Source organism: Gasterosteus aculeatus, chromosome 17, assembly GCF_964276395.1.
Source record: "Gasterosteus aculeatus chromosome 17, fGasAcu3.hap1.1, whole genome shotgun sequence".
Classification (NCBI taxonomy): domain Eukaryota; kingdom Metazoa; phylum Chordata; class Actinopteri; order Perciformes; family Gasterosteidae; genus Gasterosteus; species Gasterosteus aculeatus.
The window spans coordinates 7,827,395-7,853,073 of NC_135705.1; the positions used below are offsets into that span (position 1 = coordinate 7,827,395).

At 38.1% G+C, this 25,679-nt stretch overlaps 2 protein-coding genes across 10 annotated transcripts; both read left to right on the top strand.

Moving 5' to 3' along the window:
- Positions 1-28: 28 nt before the first annotated feature.
- Positions 29-10,359, top strand: LOC120835805 (inter-alpha-trypsin inhibitor heavy chain H4). Of its 6 annotated transcripts, none has more exons than XM_040205052.2 (25): positions 29-260; positions 1,059-1,219; positions 1,323-1,427; positions 1,704-1,866; positions 1,965-2,075; positions 2,525-2,653; positions 2,766-2,882; positions 3,066-3,234; positions 3,318-3,428; positions 3,664-3,845; positions 3,974-4,153; positions 4,263-4,384; positions 4,641-4,864; positions 5,159-5,176; positions 5,263-5,280; positions 6,263-6,274; positions 6,626-6,649; positions 6,805-6,879; positions 7,189-7,251; positions 7,935-8,000; positions 8,148-8,255; positions 8,434-8,602; positions 9,019-9,167; positions 9,349-9,433; positions 10,162-10,359. In XM_040205052.2, the coding sequence occupies exons 1-25, from the start codon at positions 189-191 to the stop codon at positions 10,268-10,270; spliced, it is 2,742 nt and encodes a 913-aa protein (XP_040060986.2). In that variant the 5' UTR covers positions 29-188; the 3' UTR covers positions 10,271-10,359. The 6 variants fall into 6 exon arrangements, with proteins under 6 accessions (XP_040060986.2, XP_077948086.1, XP_077948089.1 ...); XM_078091960.1 differs by having other exon boundaries at positions 7,938-8,000; XM_078091963.1 differs by lacking the exon at positions 6,626-6,649.
- Positions 10,360-16,257: 5,898 nt separating this feature from the next.
- Positions 16,258-25,503, top strand: LOC120835806 (inter-alpha-trypsin inhibitor heavy chain H3). 4 transcript variants are annotated; one of them, XM_078091966.1, is made up of 22 exons: positions 16,258-16,458; positions 17,352-17,512; positions 17,616-17,720; positions 17,997-18,159; positions 18,260-18,370; positions 18,883-19,011; positions 19,125-19,241; positions 19,426-19,594; positions 19,678-19,788; positions 19,961-20,142; positions 20,271-20,450; positions 20,560-20,681; positions 21,039-21,202; positions 21,541-21,558; positions 21,649-21,666; positions 22,810-22,887; positions 23,148-23,213; positions 23,340-23,447; positions 23,626-23,794; positions 24,211-24,359; positions 24,541-24,625; positions 24,735-25,503. In XM_078091966.1, the coding sequence occupies exons 1-22, from the start codon at positions 16,387-16,389 to the stop codon at positions 24,841-24,843; spliced, it is 2,586 nt and encodes an 861-aa protein (XP_077948092.1). In that variant the 5' UTR covers positions 16,258-16,386; the 3' UTR covers positions 24,844-25,503. The 4 variants fall into 4 exon arrangements, with proteins under 4 accessions (XP_077948092.1, XP_040060994.2, XP_077948091.1 ...); XM_040205060.2 differs by having other exon boundaries at positions 16,307-16,458; positions 21,039-21,241; XM_078091965.1 differs by having other exon boundaries at positions 16,307-16,458; positions 21,039-21,241; positions 23,151-23,213.
- Positions 25,504-25,679: the final 176 nt, after the last annotated feature.

Sequence of the window (25,679 nt, forward strand, 5' to 3'; positions counted from 1 at the left end):
AAAGTGGGTAGTAATAGTGTATGTATTTGTGGGTGTGCAAGGGACTAAGTTGCACACCCACACACAAACAGCTGCTGGAGAAAGGAATTTGACCTTTTAAAAACAAGATTATGTACACAGTGATGTTTTCCTAGTCCCTTTGAGCTCAAAAGAGAGTTTCATCTGCCTGTGTACACACACAAGCCACGATGGGGAGAGCCGTGGTGCAAATGGCCCTGCTTGGGCTGCTGCTGGCCTCGGCCACCACACTGGCAGACAAGGTAAGGCCACAAAAACAGACAAGGGAACAGAAGTTAGGAAATATAGTTATTTAGGTTAGATTAGGGAAAAACGATAGAGAAAGATTTTAAGTTAGTTAAGAGTCCTTATTTGTCGTTACAGTCTATGGTTAAGGCTTGGTAAAGGTTAAGGGAGTTCTCTGAACTAAAGTTTATATATATTATCAGCACAATGAACATTATTCTTAATATTCTGAAGTAAATCATCTGTCGGTGTTTCACTATTATGATTATTATTGTTTTTGTTTTATTATTTTTGCTGCATGAATATTTCTACTTTAGATATTCATGGATGTGCAAATGTTAACTTAGATACCAGTTTAGGCTACAACTTCAAACTACATCCTTTAGTTTTTATTACATAGATGATAATTCCAAATATTGAGAAATATGATTTTCACTGGACAGGAAGGGTTTGAAAACTTTTAGTCAAATACTAAAAATGTACAGCAACAATTATAATATTAGCCTCTGAAATATAGTGGAGTAGAAAGAAGTATGATGCAACAGAAAATGAGAATACTCAAGTAAAGCCCCAAATAAACCAATTTTTACTCAATGCAGAATTTGATTAAATAATATAACTTTTTTGAAAAGGCAAAATACAAAAAAACATAAAATGGGGTGTGTTTCTGCAGTTACACCAATGAAATGTCACTATTGCCAGTCACTAACACTGCCATCATCTTCTGATCTGTGGTCAGCTAGTCGTCAGCCTGAAAAACAAACAAATGAATATTTTTTAAATTGTGAAACGTGACTCCTCCTGTATTTGCTCAGGCCGACTGGGACATCTACAGCTTTCACATCAACTCAACAGTGTCCAGTCGTTATGCAACCACGGTCATCACAAGCCGCGTGGCCAATCGCATGAACGACTCAAAGGAAATAGAATTTCACGTCCGGATTCCCAAGAACGCCTTCATCAGTAAATTCAGAATGTGTGTGAGCGAAAAAATCATTGTAAATAACAATTGTTATCATTTCTCTATACACGAAAAACATGTTTACATGAACACGGATTTCCACTCGGTCTCTCTTCAGGCTCATAGACGGACATTTTTACGACGGCGTTGTGAAAGGCAAAGAGAAAGCGCAGCAGCAGTACACTGAAGCTGTGTCCCGTGGCCAAAGTGCCGGGCTCGTCAGGTACACGGGTCTATTGATTATCGTACTGCCAGGTCTTACACAGGTTGTTTGGAAATTGTGCTTTGTAAAACTGTCTTCTGCGTCCTTTGGGAAAGAGGGAAAAAAAGAGACAAAAAACTATCTGTTATGTTTATTTCTGTCTGGCATATCCTGTCAAGACAGTGGCTATATTAACATATCAAGCCTCACTGGCAGCCCGTACTGAGGTCATGACCTCTGATTTTAAGAAGTGGGAACCACTGATTTAGAAAGAAATGGCTGTCGTGTGTGCCGCAGTTCTGTTGGAAGGACAATGGAGAAATTCAAGACCTCTGTGACATTGGCTGCTCACAAAAAGGTCACCTTTGAACTCACATACGAGGAGCTGCTTAAACGGAGGCTCGGCAAGTACGAGCTGCAGATCCACGCTCGACCCATGCAGCCTGTCAAAGACTTCAAGGTGTGTCTCCAGCGGGTATCTATTCAGCAAAACATCCGGGGTGGACACATCTCCCATTGTCTCGGCTTGTAACTCTTTTATTTCATCCTTAATTCTAGGTTGATGTGTACATTAATGAGAAAGCAGGCATTAATTTCATGGAGGTCAAGGGAGGACTGAACACCAAAGCGCTGGCTAATGCCATCACCAGAACACATTTAGACAAACAGGTACAGTACGCAGCGATTCAAACATTCCGTAACTAAATTTATATCTTATTCTGACCCATATTAAACTGTTTAACTACATCATAAAGATGCCATAATGCTACCGGACAGACAACATTCTGTCTTGTGGCTCACCCTTTGCATCATTCAATCGTTATATATATATATATATATATATATATATATATATATATATATATATATATATATATGGGTTAACAGAAAAAGTTGAGAGAAAAATCTGACTTGTAGAAATAACGGGAAACTCAAGAGAGTCATAACATTATGTTCTTTACAAGTGTATGTAAACCTTTGACCAACTAAATTTTTGGTTTGATGACACGCTGTATCACTTGTACTGAAGGCTGTGCAGCGACAATAAAGTTTATATGCCAGAGGTAGTCAGACATCTATCAAGACCGTCTGTAAAACCTGATTCACCCTGTTTACAGGCGTGGGTGTATTTCTACCCGACAGAGGACCAACAGAAAACATGTGACAGCTGTGGAGAGCAGGGCATGAATGGAGATCTGGTTATTGTTTATGATGTCAACAGGAACCCATCGCTTGGCGACATCAAGGTACAGAAAGAGTGCATCTCCTGGAAAACTGTGAATTGTCTATTAGCGATGTTAAAATTGACCATAGTTAAGGTACTTTATCTTTATGTCTTTAACACACTTTTGTCCCAAGAAATCAGGTCGCTACTTTGTTCATCACTTTGCGCCATCGAATCTTGCCAGCATACCAAAAAATGTTGTCTTCGTTATCGACCAAAGTGGCTCAATGCACGGCAGGAAAATGCTCCAGGTATAGTAATATGTGTGCGTGCGTTTGAGAAAGAATTCCAACGTGGCACTGAATAAATAATTTGAGTTCATTTGGTCTATAATATTTGGTAAAACATGAATAAACCCAAATTAAACAAAATTGATTGCATTGTTTCTTAATTGAATGAAAGTTCTGAGTTTTCAACGATGTTTTTTTTCCCAGACACGGATAGCGTTGATCCACATCTTGAGTGACCTGGCGGAGGAGGACCACTTCGGTCTCATCACTTTTGACAGCCAAGTTTTTCACTGGAAACGAGAACTTGTGCAGGCGACCAAGGGAAATCTGGAGAGTGCCAAGACATTCGCACGTCAAATTGTCGAAAGAGGATGTGAGATTTCAAGTATTTTATGAAGGGAGGGACGACGTTGGACAGTCGAATGGTGACAATGACAAGTTTTCTTTTCATTTCAGCCACCGACATTAGCAGAGCCGTGTTGGAGGGAACACGTATGCTGAATGCACATCCCAGAGAAGGTTCAGCGTCTCTCCTCATACTTCTCACGGATGGAGACCCTACCTCAGGTGACCATAAACCACACACACACACACACACACACACACACACACACACACACACACACACACACACACACACACACACACACACACACACACACAAACGTTGTGAGAAAAGTCTTTCTGTCAAACACACAAAGGCCTAAATGTAAAAACGTATCCAAATAGGGGAATGACAGAAAATAAACCAATGGTGGAAGTGAACTTGCCTTTTTATGTCACGTGCTTTGTGTCGTTGCAGGAGAGACAAATCCTGAGGTCATCCAGTCAAATGTCAGACGTGCCATCGCGGGCAAATTTCCTCTCTACTGCCTCGGTTTTGGTTTTGATGTTAATTTCGAGTTCCTGGAGAAGATGTCGCTGCAGAACAATGGTGTAGCACGGCGGATCTATGAAGACTCTGACGCTGATTTGCAGCTGACGGTTAGTGGAAACCCCTTGCTTCCATCATGAACACCGTCTACCATGTGATCTGCTGCATTTTTCGTTGAAAGAATTGATCATGTTTGCCTTTGGAGACATTTGTAAAGTGTCCATACTGTATATCACAGGGTTTCTATAACGAGGTGGCCACTCCTCTGCTGACGGATGTGACAATGATCTACAATGGTGGGGCCAATCTTACAGAGACTAACTTCAGCCGATACTATAACGGCTCTGAGATTGTTGTGGCCGGTCAGATAACCGACAACGACATCGAGACCTTCACTCCACAAGTTGTCGCCATTTCAGTAAGGATTGCTCCTCCCAACACACCAGCTGTAATATTTAGTAAAAGCCTTGTGTTTTCATAAATATAACACAATTCATGACATGGAAATGGCATTTGAACTGTGACAGAGCAACAGAAGGGTGACGTTTTCTGACATAAATGCTACGGTGGAGTCGGTGGAAGATGCGTCTGACAGCTCCATCCAAAGGGTTTGGGCCTATCTCACAGTCAAACAGCTTCTGGAGAAAGAGTGAGTTCCATCGCTTCTCTTTGTTACCAAACGCAACAGTGTGTATTGCTATTACCTTATGAGTCTGTGTATGCCATCATGGGAAAGAAATGTGTCCTACGCACAGCGGGAACTACCGGAGAGATTATTTGTTGCTTTTAAATATCTTGTATCGACTGACAGTACAAAAACTAATTTAATTTAAATTCACAACACAACAGCTGTTAAATAACTTCACAACTGTCGTGTTTAAAACATTAACCCATTCGTGACACAGGCTGGTGTTATCTGGACCTGAGAAGGAGAACGCGAAGAAAGAGGCCTTGGACCTGTCGCTGAAGTACAGCTTTGTAACCCCACTCACGTCAATGGTGGTCACAAAGCCGCAGGGAGAGATCACAGATGTGCTCCATAAACCCAGGGAAGGGAAAAATAAAGAGGGGAAAAGTCTTCACAGCATGTCGCCTAGAAAGAGAATGCAAAGTACCGTTTTTTCTACTTGTAAGTAACACAAACATAATTAAAACAAACACAAGTGCGTGATTTTATTAGATTGTTTATATGGTGTTATAACAATGAATGAGGTTATGGTTACATTTATAAAATGACTATAGATTCCTTGACTACAGCTTGTGGAAGGTAATTTAAATACACAAATTGCATTTTGAGTTTTTGCTAAAAATACAACAGATTAATTCCCAATAACGAAACACTGGGTAATTTATTAACAGCATTATTATTTTAAAGTAAATAAATGAATGTTAACTTTTGCCATTATGTCTTTCTTTTTAACAGCACTAATTGGTATGCATGGTAAGACATGAAATATATATTATTGATTCACTAATAACATAATGTACTGTAATACAATTTCAAGTACCTTTTTTCCTTTTTTACAGGATATCGCGGTCCACCAAGTAAGACACAATATAAACACTAACATAAAGCGACAGATAAACGCTTGATTCATTATTATACTGGATTTCATAGATTTTTTTCATGAACTTTTTTTTATAAACTATTCATTTTCTAAATGTTTAATACAACCAATTGATACATTGCCATATATACATTTATATCTGAGACATTTTAAGATTATTGAGAATTCATAATTTTAAATTATAAAAAAAATGGGTTTCACAAATGTTGCATTAATTATGTTATAATTATGTCGTAGACATTTTGCATTGGTTCTGAGCCATGTTTTAACTACTTCTATCTGTTTTATGGGAAAAAATAAATGTGTGCTGTCCTGCCATCTCGGTCCCAGTGAAAGTATCCAGCAGGACCTTCATATGTTGCTAAAGGTTGCCAGATTCTGTCAATAGCGCTTTTGCGTGTTGGTAACCCAATCGCTGATCTTGACCACTTGATCACTTGAAACTGATTGCTCTTGGTATATTTTCTCCCCAGAATTATTATTTACTTTCTAAAAGGAATATTTAAAATAATACAATTCTTTCAGCTGTCTAACTCTCCCATATTTCATTCAAGACTCCAAACACAACCTGACGTTCATGGTTTTGATGTGACGGATAATAATATAATCTATTGTGTAAACTTTTGCGAGAATTACACCCAAAGATTGACATGATAAAGCTGCATCCTCCCAATGTTTTATTAAATGTAATAGATAAAATATATAGAGTATATTTACTTCTAAATTTTCAAAAGCCATTCATGTTAAAGCAACCTGGAGCAACATAACATACTTCATATACTCTATATAGCCTGAAGCATGCAAAAATAAGTAAATCTTTGTATCCTTCTCAGTACGATGCTTTGCTTTAATTAAGCAACAAAAACAACAAACAGGACATGATAACTGAAGGTGGAGGAGGGTGCAAGCAAATTTACAAATAAAGTTCTTTAAAATTCATCTCATCTTTTTTACAACAGGAATTCCACAAGGTAAGACTACATTACTACTTCATAAGACTACACTTATCTACATTGTTCTTACATGACAGATAATAATACAATCTATTTTATACACTGACATATTGACTTCGTAAAACCTTTTTCAATTGCAAAAGCAATTCATGTTTGAAAGACCTTCATGGTTAAGCAAGATAAAGCCGCCGGTGGAATCCACCCGTAAGACGCAATTGATTTTTTTTTCTTAATACCGCAGCATTTACATCGACAAAGGCAAATAAAAAAACGAGTAGAAAATATAGAATGTATGAAATGCACAATATGTACGGATATTATTTCAAAGTAAATGAACAATTTCATGTTATCCTCTTGTTTTTTCAACAGTAGGACATTTCTCCATGTCTTCAGGTAAGACTTGGGTCCACACATGCAGCGTATTGAGACATATACTAATAATGAATTACTAATAAACATGTATTTAATCAGGCAAAAACAGAACAGAAAAACACAATTTACAAATCATTGCTACTAAGATGTCATGTTCATTGTTTTCCTTTTAACAGGTAGTTTCGGTGGAGGATCAGGTTCACTAAATAGGCTTAGAGGATCAGGTACACGTAATTGGCTCACAGGATCAGGTACACATGTGCATTGTTCTAATATTACTACACTAGTTTATATATTTTACTGTATGTAGATCTTTGTTAACATTTACAAAGGGACACCACTTTAGTTTTCTCATGACTGCTTATAATATAAACACTTTTAATAATGCTTCCTGCAATAAATGCAGAGCTCATATATGATGCTATAAAATTATCTATGATATCTAAAGTTTATAGAAAGCTAATTTCTCTTTGCCTCTCCTGATATTGCAGTCAGTATTTCTACTGAAAATCTACATACAAGATACTAACAGGTGTTTCATTTTTAAATCCATTTTTTAGCACAGGGATTAAAGAAATCCCAATTAGCCGACGATGATCATCATGCTTTATTGGTGTCTAAAGGTAAACTTTTTTTTTGTGCTACTTTTGATACATCCTTCTAATTCTGTTGATGCCAACCACCCATTTTCCACTATAAAAATCCTCAAAAGCTGCATAACCTCTAAATCCATCCTATTTTGTTGTATGTGTGTATTAAGTGGTTTGTTTTGAAGCTGAGGTTATGTGTCAATTAATGCAATTTACAAAATCATCACTACTAAAATGTTGTGTAATCATTGTTTTCATTTTAACAGATATTCCTAGTACCCATGTGCATTGTTCTAATATTACTACACTGGTGTATATATTTTACTGTATATAGAGAGTTGTTAACACCTGATTTTGTTGAAGCTCAGGCAAAGTTAACATTAACTTACTTTTAGTTTTCTCATAGCTGCTTAAAATATAAACATTTTTAATGTTGCTTCTTGCAATAAATGCAGAGCTCTTTTATGATGCTATAAAATACCATATCTATGATATCTTAAATTTATAGAAAGCTAATTTCTCTGTCCCATTCCTAATATTGCAGTCAGTATTTTGACTGGAAATCTATCCCATTTTGTTGTATGTGTGTATTTAGAGGTTTATTTTGAAGCTGAGGTAATGTGTCTTAATGCAAACCCATTTGAAGCTCTATAATATTAATGTTCAAAACTTGCTTTATGTAAATGTAACTACTGATGAACCTTTCAATTTTCCAGCAGATGTACCTGATTATGGCAGCATCGACATACAACCCACTATCGTGTCACCGAGGGCTACTGACGGTAGAGTATATCACTGATTTATGTAACTCGTGCTGTGAAAGATGGTGTACTTTACCTAAAGTGTGTTCTTGTTTGCAAGCGTAAATAGTAAAGTAAAATAATCTGACAGTGTTTACTACTGCTGTGTGACTCTGTATTTCTTTCTAGCTCCACTTTCTCACAGATTTTTGCAAAAAACTGAAAATCTGTCTCTTCCTCTGTGCTTTGATGTCACTGGAAATGTTCAGCTTAAACTACTTCACCATCCCAGCGGGGGTCAGTAATAGCCCTCTTTGTGCAATTAACATTTTCCCAAGGACTTTAAGTTCCAACTGTGTATTTCTCTCTTTTTTACATTGTTGTACACATACTTTTACTTTCATGAAGGATGCTTGTTTTATTGTGTCTTGGGTGAATGTGGTGCTGAGATGCATTTTTTCTCTTTTTGTATTAGAGTTGTTTGTGAATGGTCAGCTTGATTCAGTAGCGAATGGAGGCTTTAGAAGGATTACCATTCTCTTGAAGACTGACCTGCGGGTTGAGATTGACACTGAAAAAGTCCTTCTGATAGAAGGACAGAGAATTTCCGGCCTTGATCGATACATTTCCATCACAGTTGGAAGGTAACTTTGCATGGTCCTAATAAGAATAATAGTTGGCCACATCAACAAGTTGTTGTTTTACAGATTAAACAAAAGAGTTGCAAATTAGTGTTTGAGATGCTAGTATGTGTATCTCATTGGCTTGCTGTTAAATGCAGCTTAATGTTCATTGTACACACATAGGGGTCTATCAATATTTTGGTTTACCATTCTGCAAAAAAAGTGCGTTAGTGACTTTAAAACCAATACTAATCTGAATCTACAGTTGAAGCTTACGTAAAAGGCAATCCACACAAGGGATTTTAAGCATTCTGGATAATGAGGGCAGTGTTCTCTGCTGGATTGCAATCGGCCCAAAAAAGTGAAATGACCCGTGCAGGGTCATTAAAAAGACTACAAGAAAATGAAGACTAATTGTGTTTTTTTTCTTTTTTCAGTTTGACATTGTTTAGCCGGGAGAAGGAAATAGACGTTGCTGTTGGAGACACACGCATGGTCATCTTAATTCATAAGGAGAATGGCAAAGACTTCCTCTGGCCGATTTTGAGACAGCGGCCGTTGGATGACAACGTTTCAGGAATTTTAGGTGGGTTTAAAATGGCTGGATTTTTATGATTTGATATCAGATGGTGATGATATTGAATGAGTATCTCCTATGGTAGTTGTGATGGAAATCCTGAATAATAAGAGGTTAACACTTTGTGCAGTGTCTCTTTAAGTGCTTTCTTTAGAGCCACAGCTTTATTGTTTGCCCTCTGTGTGTTCAGCTCTAAAACCAGCAGTTTATGAGGAGGTGCAACAAAGTCCTTCAACAAGACTTAAGATCAAAGGCCAGGACTATGATGCTTCCAGGTACATTTCAATTGCTATAAATGACAACGGTTGTGGGTGATTTTATTGTATTTGGTCTGAAACACAAAGATAAACCTATGGGGCGCCATTTGTAAAATGTCGCACGTTCTAAAGTCTGGCACAGTTTTGCTATATTTAGCATTATCATATGAACAAAAAAAGCACGAAAAAATTTATTTATTACATTTGGAGAGAAATTCATGTAAATTCATGAAATAAATTTTTCAAGGATACTGTAATGTTTGGCATTAACATAAAGTTGTTAAATAATCTAAATGTTAAATGTAAATTTAAAATGCTATATCTAAATTTAAATGTTTTTACTTTACATTTAACATTTCGATTTACATTTAACATTTACATTTAACATTTACATTTAAAATTTGGATCTACATTTAGCATTTACATTTAACATTTAGATATAACATTTCATATTTAGATTTACATCTAACATTTACATTTAGATTAAACATTTACATTTAACATTTATATTATCTAACAACTTTGTGTTACTGCAGAACATTATCCTTGGAAAAGTTATTGCATGAATTTACATGAATTTCTCTCTAAATGTTTGAAAAAGTGACATATGAATATTGTTGTGCTTTTTTGTTCATATGATAATGCTAAATGTAGCAAAGCTCGGCAGGATTTTAGAACGTGCAACATTTTACATACGGCGCCCCATATAAACCGAGATAGCAGATAACGTTGTCTTTCTTTTAAAGGGCCAGTGCTGTTGACTACAGTATCAACCCTTCACCCATAAATGACTGCTGGCTCATATCTGCTGAGTCTGCCCTGCAGAGAAGCCTGGTGGATTTCATTGTTGCATAAATTTAACTGGGAACAATGTTGAATCACATTTAAAGATTTCATTTGAAATAAAATTTAAAATAAAAATGAGTCAAACACATCACCACAAAGCCTCCAAACTAGATTCCATTCTCACCATGTGACCTTTCCCACGCCCATTTATTTACTGTGAGAACAGAAAATGAAAGAAGTGGAATGTCACTCAACTGCTTACAAAATGTAACGTTTGTTCAGTAGTAACAAGAGGCTTCGAATGATCTGTTTTAATTGATTCGTTATTGATCGTTATTTGAGCTACCTGGTTAACATTTGTACTTTCTACATATTTAAGTATATTCAAATGTAACCAACGCACAGTGAGTCCAGTAAACAGAGGCAAATTAATCGAAATAAAGGGAAATTAACAATGACACACATCAAATGCACACTTTGGAGATGGTAGGCAAATCCACTCTTGTACTGACAGCAATATAATAAATATAATGACGATAAAGATGATGATACACAGTAAGAGAACTACTCATGGTGGAAGGGAGGCGAGGTGACGGTAGACCAGTGTTTGATGTGTTGTTGAGTTAGTGTGGGTAAATGTGTAACTTTTTTCCTAAAAATTAACTTAGTGGTTTTGACGCCCAACAGGTAATTCCGTGCGATCACGTTCACAGTTGGCAGTACAGATGGTTCAGAAAGATAACGTTCGATGTGCTTCACTTATTGTTAATTTACAGGTAGCACAAACAAAAGGAAATGGTTGCTTGGTGTAAAGACAGAACTTAAGTAAATATTTTACCTTGTAAAAATAAACTTCTCTACATTGGTTTACAAAGTATGCGATGGGTGCATTGTCGATTTTGAGTTGCTCTGTTTTAACACATTTATGGGAAATAAGAGCCGAAGGGTTTTGCTTTAGTGTTACTTGATGTGGTCAAATCAGTCAACGCACCGTGTACGGTGCTAGTGTTGCATAAGATTGTCTTAATTCAAAGATCTCCAACAAATACTATGCTTTCACGTTATTTCAAAAGTACTGGCTTAAAAAACTACACTTTCAACACTTACTTCTCTTATATAACTTTTCTCGGGAATAGTTTGTTGAATGCACTAATATGATGGCATAACCGGGTGAAACAAAGCAGTGGCAAAAATCTGGTCAGTCAAGAAGTAGTTGTGGTGTAATGATCCAGACCGAATATGGGTCAAGCTCCAGGAAGGCTGTAACCTTCCCAACCTGCCCAACGCATCACCGGTTCCTCACTCCCCACCATTGAGGCTGTGCAGAGCAAGAGATATCTGCGGAGGGCACGCAGCATCGAAAAGGACAGCTCTCACCCCAGCCACAGACTGCTTGCCCTCGTCCCCTCTGGGAGGCGCTACAGGGTGCTCCGTTCCCAGACCAGTAGGTTCAGGAACAGCTTCATCCCTGCGGCTGTCACTCTATTGAAGTCTGCACCCCCTGAAAATACAGCTTATCAGAAACGTCGAGGGAGGACCGCCATTGCCATCCCCCTCTAATCCTCCTTCCATTACGTGTGAGGATCCATCTCCCCCCCCCCCCCCCCCCCCCCCCCAGAGCCCCCATCCAGGTCCACGTCTCCCTCTTTCTCCCCCCTCCTCCCCCTTGGAGTTCCAAGAGTTACCCCCACTTACCCCCCGCCCTACTCCTATTTTCACTCCCTTAGATCGACCTCAGCTCCCTCCCCCCCAGCGTCCACCTGCACCAGCTCATCTCAGCGGTGACGCCATCTTACGTCGATCTGCCCCCCCACCTCTATGAAGACGTGCTCCACCTCCACAAAACCATCCCAGCTGTGACGCTGCTCACTCACCCCCCTTAGGCCCACCCCCTCCTCCCCCTGACAGCAGCCCTGAATATTACTGAGATAGAAAAGGGTTCAGCAGTAGACCGCATTATCAGCTGGACCCAAGGTCGCCATGTCAAAACATGGCACCTTCTGCATTCCTGTTGTGACCACCAAGAGAGTGAACATTGTGAAACTTAGACACACTGCTGATCTAACAAATCTCATTCCTATTCTCTCCCGCTCAAAGTCAACCCCAAAGCCTGTGAATAACACCATCAGGATGGTTCTGCTTAATGTTAGGTCTCTTAATAACAAATCGTTTTTAGTCAATGATTTTTTTACCACTTCTAAACTTGATTTTATGTTTTTAACTGAAACATGGCTAGAACATAATAACAGTGCAAGCATTCTGATTGAGGCAGCAACTATAACTTTATTGATGTATGTAGATCTGGAAAAAGAGGTGGAGGGGTTGCTGCTAGATTTAAAAATATATTTCAGGGGAAACAGATGTCACTTAGTGATTTTCCATCATTCGAATATCTTTGTGTTGTATTGAAAGGTTCTCTCAGAGTTCTCCTGTTAATTATTTACAGGCAACCTAAATATTCTGCACATTTTTTTGATGATTTTACTGAATTATTGTCTAGCATCTCTACCGACTTTGACTGTCTAGTTATAACTGGTGACGTTAATTTTCATACTGACGACTTGAATGACAAGGGTGCAAAAGAACTTTTGACTATTTTAGACAAATTTGAACTGTCTCAACATGTGAAAGAGGCTACTCATTGTAAGGGACACACCCTGGACCTGATTATCACAAAAGGTCTCATTGTTTCGGATGTTTTTGTGACTGATCCCTCATTGTCTGACTACTTCTGTGTTTTCTTTAATATTTCTTTCATTCCTGACACTCAATCAAAATCAAATACTGTCAAAAAACGGTACATCAATGAAATACTAATGTACTCTGTGTCACGGTGTGGTTCACTTCCTGTTATATTTTGTAATTTTCTGCCACTTGTGTCCCCGGGTAACTTCACTTCCTGCCTTGTCATATCATCCCCTGTGATCGTCTTAATAGTTTCCACCTGTGTCCAATCACCTGCACCTCCCTAGTGTATTTTAGCCATGTGTGTTTGTTGTCACTGGTCGCGTCATTGTCTTTCGCCACGCATGTTCTTGTCTCTTGTTGTGGATGTCTGTATGTTCATGCCTGTGTGTTTTTGCCCCTTGGCCTTTTGGATTTTGGATCTAGTAACTATTAAAGTCTTTTGTTTCGGAGAAGTCTGCAATTGAGTCCTGCCTTGACACTCTGTACTAATGATAATCTTGTAAGCAACTTTAATTCCAAAATTTTGAATGTTATAGATGACATTGCACCTGTTACGGTTAAAACCAGTTCTAGTAAGCAAAAGGCACCCTGGAGAAAAGCTGCTGTTGTAACAGCCCAGAGAAGAGAGTGCAGGAAGGCTGAACAAATCTGGCGGAATACAAAACTTCATATTCACCATGACATCTACAATGAGCGCCTCCGGGCCTACAATTTAGACTTAAAAAGTGCTAGGGAAACATTCTTCTCCAACATCATTAATAACAACACTAAGGCAAAAACCCTATTTCAAACTGTTGACAGACTGACCAACCCCCCAACACAAATACCACCTGAATACCACACAGAAATGCAATGAGTTTGCGTTCTTTTATACTGATAAAATTGAAGGCATCAGACGCGCCATTAATATCTCAAACAAAAATGTTGGATCACCACCCTATTTAGGCAAAAGTAACACAGCAATGATGACAAGCTTTAATGCCATAGATTCTCAAACTCTAGTGGAAACGGTGACAAATTTAAAACCATCCACCTGCTGTCTTGATGCTCTACCTACCAACTTCTTTAAGAATGTTTTTGACTGCCTAGCAACAGACGTATTGCAAATAGTTAATAACTCTATTCAGACGGGCCATTTCCCAAAAGCTTTCAAAACTGAAGTTATTGAACCTCTCCTAAAAAAGCGGAGCCTAGATGCCTCTATTATCAACACCTACAGACCAATTTTAAATCTACCTTTCATAAGTAAAATAATTGAGACACCTACAACACCTTAATCACTTCCTGGCTTCAACTGGCTGCCACGACAACTTCCAGTCAGGATTTCGACCTCTTCATAGCACCGAGACGGCCCTTATTAAAGTTGTAAATGACATCCGTCTTAACACAGACTCTGGCAAAACTACTGTCGACCACTCAATACTTTTGGACAGGTTGCAAAACTGGGTGGGGCTCTCAGGCACAGTCTTAAGCTGGTTCAGGTCATATCTACAAGACAGGAACTATTTTGTTTCCATTGGTGACTTCGTATCAGAAACAACCGACGTAACGTGTGGAGTCCCCCAAGGTTCGATCTTAGAGCCGACTTTATTCAACATCTACATGCTCCCACTAGGACAAATCATGCAAAAAAATAAAATTTTCCACCATTGCTACGCTGATGACACCCAAATCTATGTAGCGCTATCACCAAACGACTATCGCCCCATAGATCTTCTGTGCCAGTGCATTGAGAAAATCAAAGACTGGATGTGTCAAAATTTCCTACAACTAAATGAAGACAAAACTGAGATCATTGTATTTGGTGCTAAAAAAGAAAGGTTTAAAGTAACCCAACACCTTCACTCTCTGTCCCTGAAAACATCAAATAAAGCCAGAAATCTGGGGGTTATTATGGATTCAGATTTACACTTGGAGAGTCACATCAAATCAGTGACAATATCGGCCTACTACCACCTAGAGTTCTAACAAAGACCAAAAAATGTGAGCACATTACATCAATTCTTAAATCCTTACATTGGCTCCCAGTATGTCAGGGAATTAATTTGAAAATCCTACTGCTCACATATAAATCACTACATGGTTTAGGGCCAAAGTATATCACTGATATGCTTCCACTACATAAGCCTTCAAGATCACTAAGATCTTCTGACACCAATCTGTTAGAGATTCCCAGAGTAAATACAAATCATAGGAAAGCATCATTTACATCATTTACGCAACAAACAGCTGGAATGAACTTCCTGAAGATTTAAGACTTGCCCCAACTCTGACCACGTTTAAAACAAGACTGAAAACTTTTATGTTCAGCTTCGCCTTCTGCTAAATTTGACCTACATTGCACTTTTAACCTCTGCTTTTAATTAAACAATTTAAATAAGATTTTAATTTATAATTGCATTTGCTGTTTTTAATTGTCTTTTAATTCCTGCATTTTATTTCACTTTATTGTATGAAATGTTATGATGTGAAGCACTTTGAGTCTGTCTTGTGTATGAAAAGCGCTATACAAATAAACTTGCCTTGCCTTGCCTTGAACTCTGAACTCTGCCCCCCACCCCACACACACACATCTCCCTCAGTGACTGTACTTCCCCCTCCACCCTGGCTTGACTGCCACACCTGCCATTCCTTACTGTTCATATAGCACAACTATTTCTTACTGTACATATCTATTTATTCACTTATTACACTTTACATATGCACATACTCTGCACTTTTTGCTATTTTGCACTTCTGGTTGGATGTTAAACTGCATTTCGTTGCCTCAGTACTTATACCCTGTGCAATGACAATAAAGTTGAATCTAATCTAATCTAAACCTAACGTAACATAATGCAATTCAATGTCATCTTTTATTTTTCCAAATGTTCAGAATCACATTGAACGACAGTGGAAGTGATATGAAGTAAACTGGACTATATGTGTAAAATTGGAGGGGATCCCACTTTGAAAACCTTCCATGGTAGCACAGTGTGACAATATTTTTATTCAAACTGAATATTTTTGTTTAAATGCAGAATATCTTACATGGGGAATGTAGATTTCATTTTCTTTTTCATAAGACCATATCCTATGCAGCTGTGTTAGTTGTGCTTTACACAGTAAATCCTGTATTTGATCTCTTTCCTGCTTGCAATGAAAGCCAGACGTGTGGTTCCTTTTGCAGCCCTATCACGTGTTTTGCACACTAATTCCCGACCTCGTCGGATTGGTACATTTCACAAAAGCTGTAGTCACAAACTTCAGTCACAAACTTGTTTCATTAACTAACCCGGCACATGCAGGGGGATAAAAGTGGGTGGTAATAGTGTATGTATTTGTGGGTGTGCAAGGGACTTGCCCACACAACACCCACAAGTTGCGCACACACACACAAACAGCTGCTGGAGAAAGGAATTTGCCCTATTAAGAAGATTATGTACACAGTGATGTTTTCCTAGACCCTTTGAGCTTAAAAGAGAGATTCATCTGCCTGCGTACACACACAAGCCACGATGGAGAGAGTCGTGGTGCTAATGGCCCTGCTTGGGCTGCTGCTGGCCTCGGCCACCACACTGGCAGACAAGGTAAGGCCACAAAAACAGACAAGGAAACAGAAGTTAGGAAATATAGTTATTTAGGTTAGATTAGGGAGAAACGATTGAGAAAGATTTTAAGTTAGTTAAGAGTTCTTATTTGTCGTTACAGTCTATGGTTAAGGCTTGGTAAAGGTTAAGGAGTATTGGGAGAGGCAAGTCATTGCCATTTGAAATCAAAGCAGCAGTGGTGAAGGGAGTTCTCTGAACTAAGGTTTATATACATTATCAGCACAATGAATTTTTATTATTAAATGTAAAGGTACTTATTCTCAAAAAATTCTCAATTCTATCTGTTGTTTTGGATTATTATTTTTGCTGCATGAATGTTTCTGTTTCTATTGTAGATATTCATGGATGTGCAAATATTAACTACTTTAGATACCAGTTTAGGCTACAACAATGCATCATATTCTTTTTCATAGAATATCTTCTTATGCAGCCTTGTGAAGATAAGGAGTAACATAAGGAGTAGGACAATTTTTCACACTACATTCTGTTGTTTATTACAGAGATGAAACTCACAAATATTGAGAAATATGATTTTCACTGGACAGGAAGGGTTTTAAAACGTTTAGTCAAATACTAAAAATGTACAGCAACAATTATAATATTAGCCTCTGAAATGTAGTGGAGTAGAAGTATAATGCAACAGGAAATGTGCAGAATTTGAGTAAATGTACTTTTTTGAATACCTGCCGAGGCAAAATACAAAAAAACATAAAATGGGGTGTGTTTCTGCAGTTACACCAATGAAATGTCACTATTGCTAGTCACTAACACTGCCACCATCTTCTGATCTGTGGTCAGCTAGTCGTCAGCCTGCAAAACAAACAAAAGCATTTTTTTTATTATTGTGAAACGTGACTCCTGCATTTGCTCAGGACGACTGGGACATCTACAGCTTTCACATCAACTCAACAGTGTCCAGTCGTTATGCAACCACGGTCATCACAAGCCGCGTGGCCAATCGCATGAACGACTCAAAGGAAATAGAATTTCATGTCCGGATTCCCAAGAACGCCTTCATCAGTAAATTCAGAATGTGTGTGAAGCAAAAAAATCGTATTTACAGGAATTGTTATCATTTCTCTATACACCAAAAACATGTTTACATGAACACGGATTTCCACTCGGTCTCTCTTCAGGCTCATAGACGGACAATTTTACGACGGCGTTGTGAAAGGCAAAGAGAAAGCGCAGCAGCAGTACACTGAAGCTGTGTCCCGTGGCCAAAGTGCCGGGCTCGTCAGGTACACGGGTCTATTGATTATCGTACTGCCAGGTCTTACACAGGTTGTTTGGAAATTGTGCTTTGTAAAACTGTCTTCTGCGTCCTTTGGGAAAGAGGGAAAAAAAGAGACAAAAAACTATCTGTTATGTTTATTTCTGTCTGGCATATCCTGTCAAGACAGTGGCTATGTTAACATATCAAGCCGCACTGGCAGCCCGTACTGAGGTCATGACCTCTGATTATAAGAAGTGGGAACCACTGATTTAGAAAGAAATTACTGTCGTGTGTGCCGCAGTTCTGTTGGAAGGACAATGGAGGAATTCAAGACCTCTGTGACATTGGCTGCTCACAAAAAGGTCACCTTTGAACTCACATACGAGGAGCTGCTTAAACGGAGGCTCGGCAAGTACGAGCTGCAGATCCACGCTCGACCCATGCAGCCTGTCAAAGACTTCAAGGTGTGTCTCTTGCGGGTATCTATTCAGCAAAACATCCGGGGTGGAAACATCTCCCATGGTCTTGGCTTGTAACTGACTTTTATTTCATCCTTAATTCCAGGTTGATGTGTACATTAATGAGAAAGCAGGCATTAATTTCATGGAGGTCAAGGGAGGACTAAACACCAAAGCGCTGGCTAATGCCATCACCAGAACACATGTGGACAAACAGGTACAGTACGCAGCGATTCAAACATTCCCTAACTCAATTTATATCTGACCCATATTAAACTGTTTAACTACATCATAAAGACGCCATAATGCTACCGGACAGACAACATTCGGTCTTGTGGCTCATCCTTTGCATCATACAATCTATATATATATATATATATATATATATATATATATATATATATATATATATATATATATATATATATATATATATGTATATATATGTATATATATAATATATATATAAATTTAACAGTTGTAGAAATATGAATATGAAATTATGTTCTTTACAAGTGTATGTAAACGTTTGACCACAACTGTATAAATATATATCTACATGCATTTTCCAAACAGTTTTTTCCTTTTGGTTTGATGACAAACTGTATCACTCGTACTTGTACTCAATGCTGTGCAGAGACAATAAAGTAGAATTTAACCAAATTGAAGGCAGAGGTAGTCAGACGTCTATCAAGACTGTTTGTCAAACCGGATGCACCCTGTTTCCAGGCGTGGGTGTATTTCTACCCGACAGAGGACCAACAGAAAACATGTGACATCTGTGGAGAGCAGGGCCTGAATGGAGATCTGGTTATTGCTTATGATGTCAACAGGAACCCGTCGCTGGGCGACATCAAGGTACAGAAGGAGCGCATCCTCCTGGAAAACTGTGAATTGTCTATTAGCGATGTAAAAATTGACCATAGTTAAGGTACTTTATCTTTATGTCTTTAACACACTTTTGTCCCAAGAAATCAGGTCGCTACTTTGTTCATCACTTTGCGCCATCGAATCTTGCCAGCATACCAAAAAATGTTGTCTTCGTTATCGACCAAAGTGGCTCAATGCACGGCAAGAAAATGCACCAGGTATAGTAATGTGTGTGCGTGGGTTTTAGAAAGAATGTGGCACTGAAGAAGTTTAAATTCATTTTAGTTCATTTGGTCTATAATTTTTGGTAAAACATGAATAAACCCACACTAAACAAAATTGATTGCATTGTTTCTTAATTGAATGAAAGTTCTGATTTTTCAACGATGTTTTTTTTCCCAGACACGGATAGCTTTGATCCACATCTTGAGTGACCTGGCGGAGGAGGACCACTTCGGTCTCATCACTTTTGACAGCCAAGTTTTTCACTGGAAACGAGAACTTGTGCAGGCGACCAAGGGAAATCTGGAGAGTGCCAAGACATTCGCACGTCAAATTGTCGAAAGAGGATGTGAGATTTCAAGTATTTTATGAAGGGAGGGACGACGTTGGACAGTCGAATGGTGACAATGACAAGTTTTCTTTTCATTTCAGCCACCGACATTAGCAGAGCCGTGTTGGAGGGAACACGTATGCTGAATGCACATCCCAGAGAAGGTTCAGCGTCTCTCCTCATACTTCTCACGGATGGAGACCCTACCTCAGGTGACCATAAACCACACACACACACCCACACAAAACAATGTAAGAAAGGTCTTTCTGTCAAACACACAAAGGCCTAAATGTAAAAACGTATCCAAATAGGGGAATGACAGAAAATAAACCAATGGTGGAAGTGAACTTGCCTTTTTAAGCCACGTGCTTTCTGTCGTTGCAGGAGAGACAAATCCTGAGGTCATCCAGTCAAATGTCAGACGTGCCATCGCGGGCAAATTTCCTCTCTACTGCCTCGGTTTTGGTTTTGATGTTAATTTCGAGTTCCTGGAGAAGATGTCGCTGCAGAACAACGGTGTAGCACGGCGGATCTATGAAGACTCTGACGCTGATTTGCAGCTGACGGTTAGTGGAAACCCCTTGCTTCCATCATGAACACCGTCTACCATGTGATCTGCTGCATTTTTCGTTGAAAGAATTGATCATGTTTGCCTTTGGAGACATTTGTAAAGTGTCCATACTGTATATCACAGGGTTTCTATAACGAGGTGGCCACTCCTCTGCTGACGGATGTGACAATGATCTACAATGGTGGGGCCAATCTTACAGAGACTAACTTCAGCCGATATTATAACGGCTCTGAGATTGTTGTGGCCGGTCAGATCACCAACAACGACATCGAGACCTTCACTCCACAAGTTATTGCCATTTCAGTAAGGATTGCTCCTCCCAACACACCAGCTGTAATATTTAGTAAAAGCCTTGTGTGTTTATAAATATAACACGATTCATGACATGGAAATGGCATTTGAACTGTAACAGTGCAACAAAAGGGTGACGTTTTCTGACATAAATGCTACGGTGGAGTCGATGGAAGAAGCGTCTGACAGCTCCATCCAAAGGGTTTGGGCCTATCTCACAGTCAAACAGCTTCTGGAGAAAGAGTGAGTTCCATCGCTTCTCTTTGTTACCAAATTCAACAGCGTGTATTGCTATTACCTTGACTCTGTATGTCATCATGGGAAAGAAATCTGTCCTACGCACAGTGGGAACTGCCGCAGAGGTCATTGCTTTTAAATATCTTATTTCGACTAACAATAAAAAAAATAATTTAATTTAAATTCACAACACTGTAAAACATTTGAGAAGGGTTTGCCAGAGAATATTGAACCATTTTTTCATGAAGGATGTAATCAATTGTTGAGGTCAAAACAATAACAGCAGACAATCATAAGATGCGGTTGGCTGTTAAATAACTTCACAACTGTCGTGTTTAAAACATTAACCCATTCGTGACACAGGCTGGTGTTATCTGGACCTGAGAAGGAGAACGCGAAGAAAGAGGCCTTGGAGCTGTCGCTGAAGTACAGCTTTGTAACCCCACTTACGTCAATGGTGGTCACAAAGCCGCAGGGGGAAAACACAGATGTGCTCCATAAACCCAGGGAAGGGAAAAATAAAGAGGGTAAAAGACAGAGAACTCAAAGTACCGTTTTTTCTACTTGTAAGCAACACAAACGTAATTAAAACAAACACAAGTGCGTGATTTTATTAGATTGTTTAGATGGTGTTATATCAATGAATGAATGAGGTTTGGTTGCATTTATAAAGTAACTATAGATTCCTTGACTACAGCTTGTGGAAGGTACTTAAAACACATCAATTGCATTTTGAATTTTGGAACTAAAAATACAACAGATTAATTCCCTATAACGAAACACTAGCTAATTTATTAACAGCATTATTATTTTAAAGTAAATAAATGAATGTTAACTTTTTCCATTATGTCTTTCTTTTTAACAGCACTAATTGGTATGCATGGTAAGATATGAAATATATATTATTGATTCATTAATAACATAATGTACTGTAATGCAATTTCAAGTTATCACCTTTTTTCCTTTTTTACAGGATATCCCGGTCCACCAAGTAAGACACAATATAAACACTAACATAAAGCGACAGACAAACCTTTGATTCATTATTATGCTGGATTTGTTTTTAATAAACTCTTAATTATAATCAGAAAAAAGCACCAACAAAAACTTGAGAAACAGATGTTGCATCTTTGCTAAATGTTTAATACAACCAATTGCTACATTGCCAAATGTGTATATTTATATCTAAGATTAATACTTTACGAAATTAATAATTGAAAATAAAAAAAATATTTTGGTTTTACAAATGTTGCGTTAATTATGTTATAATTATGTCGTAGATTCTGAGCCTTGTTTTAACTACTTTTATCTGTTTTATGGGAAAAAATAAATGTGTGCTGTCCTGCCATCTCGGTCCCAGTGAAAGTATCCAGCAGTACCTCCATATGTTGCTAAAGATTGCCGGATTCTGTCAATTGCACATTTGCGTGTTGGCAATGCAATCACTGATCTTGACCACTTGAACTTGATCGCTTGAAACTGATTGCTCTTGGTATATTTTCTCCCAAGAATTATTATTTACTTTATAAAAGGAATATTTAAAATAATAGAATTGTTTCAGCTGTCTAACTCTCCCATATTTCATTAAATCATGTTCGTTGCAAGATCCAAACACAACCTGATATTCATTTTTTTGACATGACGGATTATAATATAATCTATTGCGTAAACTTTTGCGAGAATTACACCCAAAGATTGACATGATATATCTGCATCCTTCCAATGTTTAATTAAATGTAATAGATGCCGAGCTAAAATATATAGAGTATATTTACTTCTGATCTAAATTTGCAAAAGCCATTCATGTTAAAGCAACCTGGAGCAACATAACGTACTTCATATACTTTATATAGCCTAAAGAATGGAGAAATAAGTAAAGCTTTGTTTAATTCTCAGAACGATGCTATGCTTCAATTTAGCAAAAACAACAAACATACAAACATTCACAGTATAATGTTGTTTCCTGAAATTCATGCAGAGCTCTTTTATGATGCTATAAAATACCGTATCTCTGATATCTAAAGTTTATAGGAAGCTAATTTCTCTGCCTCTCCTATTATTGCAGTCAGTATTTCTACTGAAAATCTACATGCAAGATACTAACAGGTGTTTCATTTTTAACTCCTTTTTTCAGTACAGACAATGATGAATTCCCAACAAGACGACGTTGACTACGATGATTTTGAACATCATGCTTTATTGGTCTCTGCAGGTAAACTTATTTTCTGTACTACTTTTGATACATCCTTCTAATTCTGTTGATACCAACCACCCATTTTCCACTAAAAAAAGCATCAAAAGCTGCACAACCTCTAAATCTATCCCATTTTGTTGTATCCGTTTATTTAGTGGTTTGTTTTGAAGCTGAGGTTATGTGTCAATTAATGCAAACCCATTTCAAGATTTGTAATTATAATGTTCAAAACTTGCTTTGTGTAAATGTAACTACTGATGAACCTTTCAATTTTCCAGCAGATTTGCCTTATTATGACAGCATCAACATACAACCCACTATCGTATCACCGAGGGCTACTGACGGTAGAGTATATCACTGAAAGATGGTGTACTTTACCTAAAGTGTGTTCTTGTTTGCAAGTGTAAATAGTAAAGTAAAATAATCTGACAGTGTTTACTACTGCTGTGTGACTCTGTATTTCTTTCTAGCTCCACTTTCTCACAGATTTTTGCAAAAAACTGAAAATCTGTCTCTTCCTCTGTGCTTTGATGTCACTGGAAATGTTCAGCTTAAACTACTTCACCATCCCAGCGGGGGTCAGTAATAGCCCTATTTGTGCAATTAACATTTTCCCAAGGACTTTAAGTTCCAACTGTGTATTTCTCTCTTTTTTACATTGTTGTACACATACTTTTACTTTCATGAAGGATGCTTGTTTTATTGTGTCTTGGGTGAATGTGGTGCTGAGATGCATTTTTTCTCTTTTTGTATTAGAGCTGTTTGTGAATGGTCAGCTTGATTCAGTAGCGAATGGAGGCTTTAGAAGGATTAACATTCTCTTGAAGACTGACCTGCGGGTTGAGATTGACACTGAAAAAGTCCTTCTGATAGAAGGACAGAGAATTTCCGGCCTTGATCGATACATTTCCATCACAGTTGGAAGGTAACTTTGCATGGTCCTAATAAGAAGAATAGTTGGGCACATCAACAAGTTGTTGTTTTACATATTAAACAAAAGAGTTGCAAATTAGTGTTTGAGATGCTAGTATGTGTATCTCATTGGCTTGCTGTTAAATGCAGCTTAATGTTCATTGTACACACATAGGGGTCTATCAATATTTTTGGTTTACCATTCTGCAAAAAAAGTGCGTTAGTGACTTTAAAACCAATACTAATCTGAATCTACAGTTGAAGCTTACGTAAAAGGCAATCCACACAAGGGATTTTAAGCATTCTGGATAATGAGGGCAGTGTTCTCTGCTGGATTGCAATCGGCCCAAAAAAGTGAAATGACCCGTGCAGGGTCATTAAAAAGACTACAAGAAAATGAAGACTAATTGTGTTGGGTTTTTTTTTCAATTTGACATTGTTTAGCCGGGAGAAGGAAATAGACGTTGCTGTTGGAGACACACGCATGGTCATCTTAATTCATAAGGAGAATGGCAAAGACTTCCTCTGGCCGATTTTGAGACAGCGGCCGTTGGATGACAACGTTTCAGGAATTTTAGGTGGGTTTAAAATGGCTGGATTTTTATGATTTGATATCAGATGGTGATGATATTGAATGAGTATCTCCTATGGTAGTTGTGATGGAAATCCTGAATAATAAGAGGTTAACACTTTGTGCAGTGTCTCTTTAAGTGCTTTCTTTAGAGCCACAGCTTTATTGTTTGCCCTCTGTGTGTTCAGCTCTAAAACCAGCAGTTTACGAGGACGTGCAACAAAGTCCCTCAACAAGACTTAAGATCAAAGGCCAGGACTATGATGCTACCAGGTACACTTTAATTGCTATAAATGACAACGGTTGTGGGTTTTTTCATCGTATTTGGTCTGATACACAAAGATAAACCGAGATAGCAGATAACATTGTCTTTCTTTTAAAGGGCCAGTGCTGTTGACTACAGTATCAACCCTTCACCCACAGAAGACTGCTGGCTCATGTCTGCTGAGTCTGCCCTGCAGAGAAGCCTGGAGGATTTCATTGTCACATAAATTTAATTGGGAACAATGTTGAATCACATTTAAAGATTTCATTTGAAATAAAAATGAGTCAATCACAAATTCAATTATCACCAGTTACTCACATGAACCAACACAATTGATTGTCTGTTGTCACTTGTCGCGTCATTGTCTTTTGCCACGCATATCCTTGTCTCTCTTCGTTCGCAGTTCCTGTCTCCCGTTTTGCCCCTTGGCCTTTTGCTTTAACCCTTTTGACAATTAAAGTCGCTTTTGTTTTTTTAACTCTGAGTCCTACCTCCCACGACCCCCTGACACTTTGGTTATCTTATGTAATCTAAATTAATATACATACAACATTTTATCATATTATCATGTTTAATTAGTAGTGATGGCAAAGTGAAGCTTTCCGAACCAGTGAAGCTTTCCAGCCAATTGTATCGGAAAAAGGTATATTCATTCAATGCATCGCAAACTCTATGATGACCTCTGCTGTTGAAAACTTGTAGTGCAAGAGAACCACTGAGTGCCACTGAGTGCCATTGCGTGCCAGTGGCACAAGGAGGATCTCGGCCCTGCTGATATTTTGGCCCAGTCTCTGTGGGTTGAACATGATTATGAAAAGTTGAACCAATAAATCATCTAATAAATACATGGATTGCTATATGAATAAAACTAGTTTTTCAGGTTTGACTTGTGTTCTTGTTTTCAATTCTCTGTACATTGGAAAGAAGTGGAACAAACACTTATCTATGTCTTTCTGCACCTTTGTGCATGTATGTTTGTGATCATACTAGCAGAATAATTAATGGAATATATATATATATATATGTCTTATATGTAAGCAACTTATGTGAATTGTTTGAATC

Excerpts from the sequence above, each read along its gene's own strand:
- LOC120835805 (XM_040205052.2), top strand. The coding sequence starts at position 189 with ATGGGGAGAGCCGTGGTGCAAATGGCCCTGCTTGGGCTGCTGCTGGCC. Across the intron at positions 3,235-3,317 it reads TCAAATTGTCGAAAGAGGAT|CCACCGACATTAGCAGAGCC; the intron begins GTGAGATTTCAA and ends TTTTCATTTCAG. Across the intron at positions 8,256-8,433 it reads ACTTCACCATCCCAGCGGGG|AGTTGTTTGTGAATGGTCAG; the intron begins GTCAGTAATAGC and ends TTTTTGTATTAG.
- LOC120835806 (XM_040205060.2), top strand. The coding sequence starts at position 16,387 with ATGGAGAGAGTCGTGGTGCTAATGGCCCTGCTTGGGCTGCTGCTGGCC. Across the intron at positions 20,682-21,038 it reads AAACAGCTTCTGGAGAAAGA|GCTGGTGTTATCTGGACCTG; the intron begins GTGAGTTCCATC and ends TTCGTGACACAG. Across the intron at positions 23,795-24,210 it reads ATTTCCATCACAGTTGGAAG|TTTGACATTGTTTAGCCGGG; the intron begins GTAACTTTGCAT and ends TTTTTTTTTCAA.